The sequence below is a fragment of the Melospiza georgiana genome, chromosome 5, assembly GCF_028018845.1.
Source record: "Melospiza georgiana isolate bMelGeo1 chromosome 5, bMelGeo1.pri, whole genome shotgun sequence".
NCBI classification, from domain to species: Eukaryota; Metazoa; Chordata; class Aves; order Passeriformes; family Passerellidae; genus Melospiza; species Melospiza georgiana.
The window spans coordinates 25,197,790-25,210,029 of NC_080434.1; the positions used below are offsets into that span (position 1 = coordinate 25,197,790).

The window sequence follows — 12,240 nt, forward strand, 5'->3', positions numbered from 1 at the left end:
GTTGGAGGCAACTTGCTAGCCAGTGCAATTGAGTGCAGGCACATCAGCACAAAGCTCAGCACAAAGAGGACTGAGTGAATTGTTTCATGCTACTCACATCCCTCTAATCCATGTGAGCTGCTTACTCAGTGAACAGGCAGCTTGAGGCTGTCAGGAATTGGAGCCCTGCTGTGCCTTGGGGGTGTGGGACATTCAGCCCCAGAGCTCAAGACTGCCCATCTATATCCCCCTTATCAGGCCTGGGGATATTTGCATTGAGCCAGGAAAGGAATAAAGATCTTCCTCCTTTCCCTCCCTGTTCCTTTGCCCCCAACAGAGGGAACATAGGCTTTGTTATCAGGAGGAAGATGGATGCTACCTCCAGATTCTTGGAGTTCATCCCTGCCATCCCACTCCTGGCAATACTTACAGCCTTCCTGCCCCTCCCAAGCCAAAACGATCTCTTTCTCTGGAGGGAGGATGTAAAAGCTTTAGAAAGATTATGCCAGTGAAAGTTAACTGCAGACAAAATAAAAAGCAGTTTAAAATTGCCTCACTGTCTGAAGCTGTATTCCCTTTTCTCCTGTTTCTGTTGTAGAAAGAGACTGCACAAAGCTCCCTAGGGGTTGATGCTGATTTTTATATGGCTGTTGTTCAGGTGCTCTGGTGATTAGCAGCAAGTAGAAAGGCATGACATCAGTTAAAGCTTCCTCATAAGAGCTTTATAATCTAAAGTTAGACAAAAGATCTAATGGAAGGACACTTATAGGATATGGGTCAGACAGTGCTGAATGATGATCAGGTATTGCTGAGGATTTTGTTTGTTTTCTAATGTGTTGTAAGAAAACACTGAAGGAATAAAACCCACCTTGAATCTGAAAGAAAACCAGAAATAACACACTCAGTTTGTAATGCTCTCAAAACTGGGGAGGACGCACAAGAAGGAATAAGGAGGAGTGGAATTAAGGACAGAGCAATATAAGGAACACCTGAGGTGGACATGACAGCACTATTCTATCTTCTCTATGCCGCACAGCCATGGCACCTTCATCCCTTCCAAGCATTGCAGTGAATCCTTCCCAGCAAAATGGCTGTGAGGAAGGATGGAGGGCAAGGTTAGGGGGCTAAAAAGAGGAAAAACTGCTGGCTTGTACAGGAAATTAGGAGAAATAGCACAGCCAGAAAGTCAGCTGTTGTGAAATCTGTAGTTTACCATACTCATGGGAAGTCTGTTCACATTGCAACATGCAGTCAGTGCAGCTGCTTTCTCTTTTCATGGGTCACAAGCACGGCTATTGAGGGCCGGCCACAGGAACAAGGATGGGAAAGCTCAAAGCTCAGCTGGTGCTTAGGGCAGCAGACGTGACTGCAAGCACAGAGTGCTGCCTCCTCAGGTCATTTTGTGCTGGGGACATCTGATCCCTATTGGTCATTTGAAGCACCTGTCCCTTACAGCCCCTGTACAAGACAGCCCACACAGCTTCAGGTGGCACCGGGCACAGGCGATGCCATGGTGGACAGCAGTTTCAGGGCTAGTGCTGCTCTCCTGTCATCCCTATACAAGTCTCTTTGAGCCACTCAGACTGAGGGTGATCACAGGCACATGAATTCTGGAGTGGAGTTTTTGTTGCAGGCTTCATGGGTGTCCCCTCTTTTTCCTTTTCAGGTAACCAAAAACGAGCGGCAGGTGATGAAGCCGTTGTATGACAGGTATCGCTTGGTCAAACAGATCCTCTCCAGAGCCAACACCATCCCCATTATTGTGAGTAGAGCACTCTTCTGTGGGGTATTTCTTTGGTTTCAAGCTGAGGAAGCAGGAATCACCACACTTTTGCTTACAACACAATCACTGAGGCTAAGTCCCAACCTCCCTTATCACTCAAAGATCAAACAAATGAGTGATCACACTGAAGTTGGGCAAAGCTGGTCATGGAACTTTAGTGCCCACCTGTGAGCCACGGGGAACATCACACCTTGTATTGTTTCTTCTCTTTCCATTGGGCTGCTGCTGTTATTTCATCCATCCTCTGTTTGGTACAGCCTCACTTCTTTTTCCATACCAACCCATGCTGAGCTGTAGGTCTTCCATGCTGCTTGGTTCCACAGGGTTGTAGGTACAGGATTCCTGTACACAGCACACAGACTTGAGTAGATCCCACAGGAGATGCCAGGTGTGTCCTTGGATGAAAGAAAAAGTCCTCAGTTTTCTAACACTTAATTTGTATTAAGAGATCCTCTAAGTGGTGGATATTCCCTCTTTCAAGGTGGTGCTTTACCACCAGCAGGGAACTCAATACACCCCTCTAGGGAGAAAATTCACCTTTTTTAATTTTAGACAATTTGCGTAGTCCAGTTTTTAAAAATTAATTAATCTAAAAAAACCCACACAGAATACTTCAAGCCTAACTATGGAAAAGAGTTCTTTTATCAAAGTTCCTGTTTACTCTATCTGTCATGTATGAACTATTTTTTTTGCTTTTCCTGAGCAGTGCTTCTGTTCTGTCCACTTTCTGTAGATGGCCAGTGAAGTGAATTGGCTGGCACAGCATTACCCACTGCAGTGTCACTGAGGGGTGGGGCTTTTTTCTGCAAATGCTGGGAGGTGTTCCTGATCCTGCATTTAAAACAAAATAAAAAGCTGTTCCTCCTGTAATATGCAAAATAGTCCCCAAAATGTGTGCTGTGAAGACAGTGCTGGCAGTCGAGGAGGAAGCTGTGTAGGTGTGCATGGGCAGCATAATGCAAAGCTGTCATAGAGAGCCCAGGTCCTGTTAATGCACAAAACTGAAAATCCACAGAGGCTAGCAGAGGAGAGATGAGACTGTTTTCTTCCCCAGTCTTCTGAGTGAGAATAGTGAGAGGCTCATAGAGAGACAGAATGCATTTGAAAATCCATCTCTTCATCAGTAGGTACTTCAGTGGGGAATCAGGCTCCTGGAAAGCAAATCTGGAGAGCCTGTCTGAGCTTACCCTGTAGCTCTGGAGAGCCAGCCATTGGACTGGGCATTATTTTCTTGCAGCCTTCACCTCATAGTCACTACCCAGCTAATAATCATCCAAGTTTCTTTTTTAAAACAGATTGGCAGTGGTGTCCTTTGCTAAGCAGCATCCTGAGAGAAAACAGCCCAAGGTTCAGGGGTTTGCCAGGCCTGTTTTTCTTCCTTGAGAAAGCTATTTCTCCTGGTGGTCCAGCAATGAGCTGGGAGTGTGTGGGTGAGAATGAGCTGAGAGCAGGTGGTGGAGGAGAAAGGGGTTCACAATGTAACATACTTGTTAACACCTGTCACAGGGTTCCCCCTCCAGCAAGCGGAGAAGCCCTTTGCTGCAGCCAATTATCGAGGGCGAAACAGCTTCCTTCTTCAAGGAGATAAAGGTGAAGACCTCCAGCTGCTAACTAATTGCTCAGTTTGCATCAACTTTCCCCTTATACCAATGAAACAGAATGGTTGATTGATTTTTTTTTTTCATCAGTGTTGATTTTTTTGCAGTGTCCTCCTGAAAAATCAGTAGCTGCTTTAAGCCTCGCCAATTCTGATCAAATTCTTCCCTTGTTGTAGATAAGACTACAGTGTTTCCTTGGCTTTGCATTCTTTCCTATCCTTGTCCCTTCCCCTCCATCTGCACATAATATATTTTATTTTGCTTTAAAAAAAATTACAAAATCACAGTTATCCTTGTACCTTGCTTTTTTTCTTGCTTTCCTCCTTTCTTTTAAAAGACACTAACTTGTTTTGCAGTAGTTTCTCTCACTCCCAGGCTCTGTGGCTTGCTCACAGCACCGTGGCAGGAATGAGCTCTCACAAAACTAACCCTCGCACGTGGAGCCAGCCGGGGCACTCATGGGATCCTTACCTGCTCCCCTCCACTTGTTTTATCCAGGCTCTTTTTCACCACCTTGTGCAGGGCCTTTTTAACTTAATGAGGATGGAAGTAAGAACAGCTTGGTTCTGCTAGTTGATGCTTGGTCAGGTTTGGATGGCAGGATTGTTGTGTTTCTTCTTGTGCTGCTGTGGAGTAATAATTTGGGGTGGGGAGGATTGCTGTGATACTGGGCCTTCCCCTGAGGAATAAAGTCCAGCAGCAGACCAGGACACACAGCGTGGAGCTGAGCCCTCCCTAGCAGTGTAACAAGGGAGAGAAGTGCTTCAGCACATTTGGGTTCATATTTCTGTTATCCAGCCAGAGCTTGGTTAGATGTAAGTACTGCAGACTTAGAGATCCGAGGTGATTGAGTGCAGTGGATTGTATATTAATGGACTATTCAAGGCACATATTCTTTAATACCAGATTGCAGATTGAAGATGTTAAGCTGCTGTTTGGAAGCTGGTTAATGATCACTGAGCTTCTTAGTAATTTTCGAGATAACTGCTGGATCAAACCTGCAATACTGGTCTGGTGGGGAGTGTTTTTGTTTGCTTCTGGTTTTTTTTGTTTTAGTGTGTCATTTTCCCCCACCTCTGCTTGCACCCAGTGTGAGAACATAGAGCTGTCAATTATGGTGATCTCTGATGGCCAGCACGGGCTGGAAACCAGTCCTGCAGGGAATACAAACCTGGAGGGGTTTCTGGAGAAGATTTAGATGACAGCCTTAAGCCTGCTAACATGATGTGCCTATTAACACTTAAATGGGGCTTTGTGAAGCTGCACATGGCAGCATTATACTGAACTACACTCAGAAGTAAAGAGAGGAAATGAGCAAAAGGCCCCAAAACTTAGCTCCTGCATAGGTCCACTATGGGCAGGGAAATATTTGACAGGCTGCTGACAGTGTCAGTATTTGTGTGTTTCTGGGTGAGGTTTTCTTGAAGCATTTGGGATAGTTGACTAAAAACTTGAAAGGTGTTTTGAGGTGACCTTACCAAACATTTTGGTACAATATCTTGGATGTTGTGTTGGAAAAATCATTAGGATTCTTGCTTTGTGGGAGTGCCGATGATAGGATACTCTGGGGATGTGACATTTGTAACTCTGGAATGCCTCATGATTGCCTGACAATCCAAGCAGGTGCATGATACATGAATCTTGTGTATGAAGATCATTCTGGTTCAAGGTATAAATGTTGCTGCAGGTTTAATTGAGATTCCTATGTGAGACTTTAGAGGGAAGGCCTTAGAGGGCCTTTTCTGTTGGAGTTCTGGCTAAGAATCCTTTTAATTCGCCCCTTCCTGTTTAAGAGCAAAATTATTTTAGAGGTCTTGTGAGAACCAGATGCAGTGTGTTGGCTCTGAGGTGTAAATGAAAATTCTGCTCTTTCTTTTCCTCCTGTGGCCTCCCATGGCAGGAGGCTGGCTCCTGAGCTGCTTGCTGGCTCGGGCAGTGTGCTGTGTCTGCAGTGGGGCAAGGCAGGCTCATGGGTATCTGTGAGGAACTTGTGTCAGTCCTCAGGAGCAGCTTGGTCACACTGCTTATGGAAATTGTCCCTTTGCTTTCAATCCAGGAGCTCTCCCAGAAAAGGGCATGGGAGCTCCTCCTTTGTTGCCAGAGAGATTCCTCTGAAGCAAAGTGTGCTGCTTTCACTGCTTAGACTGACTTAGCAAATCCTGCTCCGTGGCACAGCAGTACCTTTGTTCTGCTGCAGCCCTTCCCAGCCTGGGCTGGGTGGCACTCCTGGGGACAGGGAATGGCAGTGAAAGGTGGTCTCCCCTCCCCATTTCAGCCTGGAGTTGTTGGTAGGGCCTAAGAAGAGTACATGGCTGCTGGTTTGTGCTTTCTGTTTAAACTGTACAGCTGATGTCTGGAGAAATGGGTCTCGTCTAATCATGTGCTAAATATTGCTTCAACTTCCACACATTCCCTGCAGATTTTCCTGAGATGCATTCAAACTTCTCTATATCTTTTGTTATTATTGCTACTAAAAACTTCTTCCCAGATAATGTTTTTTTCACCCTGCAGTCTCAATCTTGGTTGTAATTTTCAGTCCGTGACTTTGTAATGTATCATCATGGCCTAGAGCTTTAAATTAAAAAGAAAACTCTGGGCAAACTATAATTTAATTTAAATGTATGCATTTATAAATCACTGAGGGTTTAATGGGACTAAGCCAGGTCTTGCTGTTGCCTTCTCCCTTTTTGCTTGAAATATGGGACCAGTCTCTTAGGAATAGTTGAACTATTCACAAGGAATCACATGAAAAAACAAATCAAGAAAATGTCTGCTTTTGATCTCGGTGCTACAATATATTTTTGTCTAGAAGACTTAAGTGATGTTAGCCCCCAAAAGCTTTTAAAGATATTCATGTTCTTAGATCCTTCCTGGCTAGAGTTACATGGCTGTAAAATAAATACATTTACAGACACATACATACATATTTGAGAGATTTACTGTCCATGCTGGCATTTGCTGCTTTCTCTAAGTAGCCTCTTTCCTTACATTAAGGTTGAAAACTGCCTTCTAGAAATGTCTCTGTACATAAGAGACTGGGCCTCATTCCCTGATAATTAAAATTATTTCTGGACAGTGTCTCAGGACAAGCCCTACTTTTGAGAACACAGTGAACTGGTGAATACCAAGTGCAGCAGGGACTTTCAAATCTCATGCCTGTAAATTTTTTTTTTTAATTGGAACACAACCAATTCAGTGTGCATTGAGGAAATGGGAAATTGCACTGTGCAGAGTTTCCAGTTCAGTTTTTAGTGTATTCCAGCAAAATGGTCAGAGCTAATGTTTGAACATGTTAGCAGCAGCAGTCCTTTTACAGTCAATCATTTCCCACATTTGGGTAATTGTAAGACTCATCTGAGCTCACTGGTCTCACAATGAGCATTTGAGGTCTTGAATTCAGCCATTAGAGAGAGCTGTTGAGCTGCATCTTTTGAGAGAAAATTCCATATTTTAACGAGGCAGTCTCTATGCTGGGAAATGTTTGCAGGGAAATGCAGAGGATGGCTGGTGTGCTTTGGACAATATGTGTAACGTCTGTAAATGGGTTCCTTTTTGTCAGAATACACAAACTAAACAAAGCAACATGTTGCTCTGAACCCCAGATATTTTTTTTCTCTCAGTTGTGTCGCTCTGGGTCTCCTTAACCAATCTGAGTTTGTGGTGGCAATTTCTCTGTCATGCTTTGGTTCTAGGGTGTCTTACTGATGGTCTTCTGGTGTCCTGTGTATTGCTTGGCAATTGAAGTGTTTGCTCTGCCTTTCCACTTCTTGTTCCTGAGTGCATGTGGTGAGAGGAGCCTGTTCCTGAGAAGGGAAGCAATAACCTGTCTTGTTGTGGGGCTGCTCTGTCCCTGTGTGTAGGAAGAAGAGGAGGGCTCTGAGGAGGACAGCAATGTGAAGCCAGATCTCACGATTACCATAAAAACGGATTTCAGTGTGCGCAGTTTCTTGGATCAGCTAGAAGATGATGCTGACGGCTTTGTTTCCCCGGTGGATGATAAGATACCATCTAGGAGCAGTCAGGATATGGGGCTTTCAAATCTCCATGAAGCATCCATGTATGTTGAATTCACAGGCAACTACAAAAAAGTTATTTCTTGCTAAAATAGTATTTTATTTGTCAGAAAAGGGTTTTTTTTTCTATTTATGATCTGAGCCAGATGTTTTCATGTTTCATTTTTAAATGCAATAGACCCTCATAGAAAGGGTTTGGAAAGAAACTACCTTGTCCTGATACTTAGCTTATGCATCTTTGTATTCCATCTCTAAATAGTAACTCCACCAGTGGCAAGCCTTTATCATGAAAACGCTGCACTCCAGAAGGTTTTTTGTGTTTTGGAGAGGTCAAGTGGAAGTAGCTTTGCTAGTTTCAAGTGCAAACACGTGGGGGTGGTAGCCCTAAGTTGTGACCATTGAATTTGATCCTATAAAAGTCACCAAACCCAGACCCATCTGCAGAAGAAGAGGAACTTTCATAGAAGTTAGTGTTAAATTGTGAAGTGCACACTTGACCTCCTTAGAAGCTGCAGCTTAAGACTATGATGATTTTGCTGAATTAAATTCAGAGAGCTTTTTGTTTTAAGTTATGTGAGGCTGCCGAAGCTGCTTCCAGGAGCAACTCCATTGCTTGGGATATGTACAGCTAAACATCTGTAGGTTTACTGTGTGTTTCCTGTTTTTATTGTGTACTATGGATAATCTCATTTATCTTTAAACCCAACAGCCCTGAACTGGTAGAGCAGCTCCAAGAAGTCAGGGAAGAGAAAAAGCGAATCCGAAAAAAATTGAGAGACTTTGAAGATAACTTTTTCCGACAAAATGGAAGGTAACAATTTCTCAGCTGCCTCTCTGTTCTTCAGCTACTTTTAATCTGTTTTGCATCTTTTTTCCGATCTCAAAATACAGAAAGTTACCTGAATTTAATATTATGTATTTCTTCTTCACAATCATTATCATTGCTTTACGCACATTTAGAATGGTGGAAGAGTTATTCAATGTTAAAGTAACTAGTTTTTTTCCGTAGTGATTTCTGTCCCATTCTTGCTTGTCTGTGAGGTATTCAGACGCTAGTTTTAGCAAGTATTTCTGCTTTAGTGTAACTTGTTTTATTGTTTTAAAATATGTCCTTCATTAACCAGCTGATAGAATGTTTTCATATACTTATACTCTTAAATTACCTTGTCTGTTTCTTGCTACCAGCCATCATCCTTAGGGGCTTTTGTAAAATCATTGAAAATTTAGAACTTTCCTGTAAGCCAAGAGCAATCTGATCAAATATCATCTTCATTTTGCATGAGTGTGCCTGTTCATGTTAAGTGCTGTGGTGCCAAGACAGGGGAGGCTGTATTTTATTTTGCCAGCCTCATAGGCTGACACTCAGATGGCTCCTGAAGTGTTTTCCAGCTGTTTTGCAGAGCTGGTGATTTTAGGGAAGCAGGGCAGGTTTCAAATAGGATTTTGCATTTGGAACTGTGGAGTTGTGCTCAGCCTCAGCACACAAGCATCCCACACTTTGCTGGAGGAGATGGTTTGCCCCTTTTTTTATTTGTTTGTTTTTTTCTCTCAAAAGATAAATGTTTTGGTCTTGTTCCCTGATCAGGAGCAGGGGAGAGGAGCTGCTTTGTAGGGCTTGTTGATGGATAGAGGGAGGGAGGGAGGGAGGGAGGCTGCTGAGGGAGGCTTCCTGTTACAGAAATCCTCATGGTCTGCTTTCACTCCCACTAGGAATGTGCAGAAAGAAGACCGCACTCCCATGGCTGAAGAGTACAATGAATACAAGCAGGTTAAGGCCAAGCTGAGGCTGCTGGAAGTCCTGATCAGTAAGAGAGATATTAGCTCCAAGATCATGTAAAGGAGGAGATTGTTTTTGCCAATAAACAAAGAGGAGAGAGCACCAAACGGACAAATGCATGAAGTGGATGCAGCGGGAGCCTGACTGGGAGAGCTGAGGAGCTCCCTGGGAACTGAAGGGTCATTCCCAGAGGTGGGAGAGGGAGGAAAGGTGGATTTCTGTAACTCTCTACATTTGCTGTTGCCCACTGTTTCTCCAGGCCTGATGCCCAGAATGGAGTTTGCCAGTGTAGGAGACACAACACTGCGCTCAGTGACTGCACTGAAGGGATCCTTCTGTATTGATTTGCTTACAGATCCTGTAATATTTAGAATATCAAAGCCAGCCATGCTGTTCTTTTTTCCCAGGATATTATAGCAAGAGGCAAAATAGGATTAATAGTAATGAAATCATCAAATAGCTTCTATTTGAGTTGAACGGAAAAGTGCCCTGACCAATCTTATGTTAAGGCACCGATCAGGCAGCATCAAGACTGTTCTCTTGTAGCTACAGTAAAGATTTGCTCAGACTTTTGACCTGTTTGGAGTCCAGCATCTTCTGTTGCTCTAGAGAAATGCTGTAATAATCTCCTGGTCATCAGCCAGAGCTGGTGTGAGTTGCAGTTTTGCCCAGGCTTGAGTTGGGTTTTCTTCCCATGTTTTTGATGGCCAATTCAACGGGAGTAGAAGGAAGTACCTGCATGTTCGGTATGGTAAAGAAAATGAGCCATGGAGCCAATGTTCTTACCAGCTTGTTCTACTTGGAGGGTGATACTGAGACCTGACCACATTTGGGCAACAGGGAAAAGAAGAGGTTTTAAAAGCTTTAATTCAGAATCCCTTGGGATTTTGATGGTTGGTTAAATATTGGTGTCAAATATGTGGTAGATATCTGGAGGACCCACCCCATTAGTACGTGTGCTTCATCATGATACAGACACCTGAGACCAAGCTGAAGAGTCTACACAGGTGTCCCACAAACTCACTCACCTAAATTTTCTTCTTTTGTGCACATCACCCCTGTGTGGGTGGCAGCAGCAACACTGATGGTGGCAGCAGAGGATGGGCTTTTCTTCCCAGAGGATACTGCAGGCAACTGAGAGCATGGAGCTGTGCTCTGCCTGTGGAAAGGGCACCTGTCTGGAGTGCAAGCTTTGACAATTTACTATTTCCAAATTTATGACTTTCAGAAAAGAAAGTCCTGGGACACCTGATTCAGGTGTGTCAGTTTGAAAGACAGGTATCTGCCAAGAAAGGCAGGAGCCTCCCTTGGAATGTAAAATGTAAACCCCCTCCCTCCGAATTATTACAATTTTTGAAATTAAGGGGTTCTCAGGCAGAGATGTGAAGATAAGAATAACAGTTCTTTACTAGTGTGTAAAATAAAGCAAACAAACAACAACACAGCATTAACACCAAACAGAACCCAGAACTCAGTCCCAGCCCTCTCTCAGCCACAGGCGCTTTCTCGCTGGGTGCAGTTCCTGGCACGGCCAGCAGGGGCGCTGCTGGCTCCCGGCGGGCAGGGCAGGTGCGGTGAGTCCCCCGGGCCTGCAGGGGGCGCTGTGCTGTGAGCTCAGGGAGTGCGCGGTGATGGCGGCTCGGCCCACGCGGGAAGGGAGGGAAGAGAGAAGAGAGACTTTGCTCCACAAACCCTGGGGCAGCCAATCCCAGTGCCCCAGCAGGACTCTGAGAAAATGATGAGTGAAACAATCCCGGGGTGGTAGAGGAGATGTATCAGAAGCTATTCTGGAGCTGTGGCTGGAACCATGGGCAGGCAGGCGGTGAGGGGCTGCAGTGCAGTGAAAGCTCAGAGCAGTGCCAGAGAAGCAGCCAGGGTGGGACAGAGGAGCCCAGTTCCCAGCAGGGCAGAAAGGGGAGAGCTCAGGATCCTGGGCACCTGATCAGATGGGGATAGGAACTTCTTTTAGTGAGGTAAGTGTTAATAAGGTCCCACTTCAGTGGCTGCCCTCACAAGCAGAACCTCACCCCAGGAATGAAGCAGCAGCTATGGGCTGGGCTCTGGTGGTGACACTGAATCCTCCCTGCAGTAAGCAACGGCTTGACCATCCTTCTTTGATGCTGAGAGGGAGAGAGACCAGCCACTGCCCCCACCCTTTATTTGCCCAGTTCTCAGGGTTTCTCTGCCCCTTGGAGAGAAATCCGCCCTAGATGAGAGAAGTATCCACCCAGATACCTGAGCTTGGCCACTTTGTTTTTCTTAAGTACCCATAAGTACCCAGTAGTTAATGTTTCTTAGCAACTTATGGGAAAAATTCTAGAGGTAAGAAGGAACAAAAGAAAATGAACCTAACCCCCAACAAGGTGTTCACATCAAACAGGTGCTGCCTGAAGGAGAGAAAGGCCCCAAGTTCAGGGACACTGAGTCACTGAGGGCTCACAGTTCCACCATCCTGGGACACCTGGGCTCACTCTCCCGCTCCAGAGGCTTATGTGCACCCCTTGGTGTGCCCTGAGCCAGGCTCCACCCTGATACCCAAGGAAGGGCACTTCTGAAATGCTTTCTTCAGTTCCCCAGGGGATCATTGCCAATGTACAGAAGCCAATTAACCAAGATGAAATCCCGTGTTGGTTGTAGCCAGGCTTCATGCATGTCACACCAGAGGAGCCAAAAGGACTCCCAGAACAACTTCTCCCCCTTCCTTCTTTATTAAGGGCAAGTGGGTTCACAAATATTTGTATTTAGTTTGTGGTACTTACGTAAGGGTACTTTATCCCCTTTCACTTGCTATATGTGGTGTGTGTGTTGTTGCCAAAATTGCTTCTATTTTGGTCACTTCGGGATCCCTTGAACTCTTCCAAAGGTGGTCATGGGCTGCATGTGCCCTTTGCTAGTCAGAGTGGGTGTCCTGGTTTAGGGCAAATTGCCCCAACTGGTTCGGGAAAAGATTTCCTTGGAGAAAAGTGGAAAAAACCTGTTTATTTAATAAGCAAAGTATCAACAAACGTAAAAAATGAACAATACCAAACAATAAAACCTCTTGTTGTTCTGAAGTGATGGCAAATTCAGAAAGTCATTTTTGTGGAGTGT

General features: G+C 44.8%; 1 protein-coding gene across 2 annotated transcripts in view; it reads left to right on the forward strand.

Moving 5' to 3' along the window:
* The window catches only part of FAM13A (family with sequence similarity 13 member A), a 119,122-nt gene extending 106,922 nt beyond the window's left edge, over positions 1-12,200 (forward strand). For both annotated transcript variants that reach the window (XM_058024179.1, XM_058024180.1), the window contains 5 exons: positions 1,646-1,741; positions 3,269-3,352; positions 7,221-7,417; positions 8,083-8,184; positions 9,084-12,200. In XM_058024179.1, the coding sequence (XP_057880162.1) occupies positions 1,646-1,741; positions 3,269-3,352; positions 7,221-7,417; positions 8,083-8,184; positions 9,084-9,210 (606 nt within the window). In that variant the 3' untranslated portion in view covers positions 9,211-12,200. The remainder of the gene's footprint in view (positions 1-1,645; positions 1,742-3,268; positions 3,353-7,220; positions 7,418-8,082; positions 8,185-9,083) is intronic.
* The last annotated feature ends 40 nt before the right edge of the window (positions 12,201-12,240 follow it).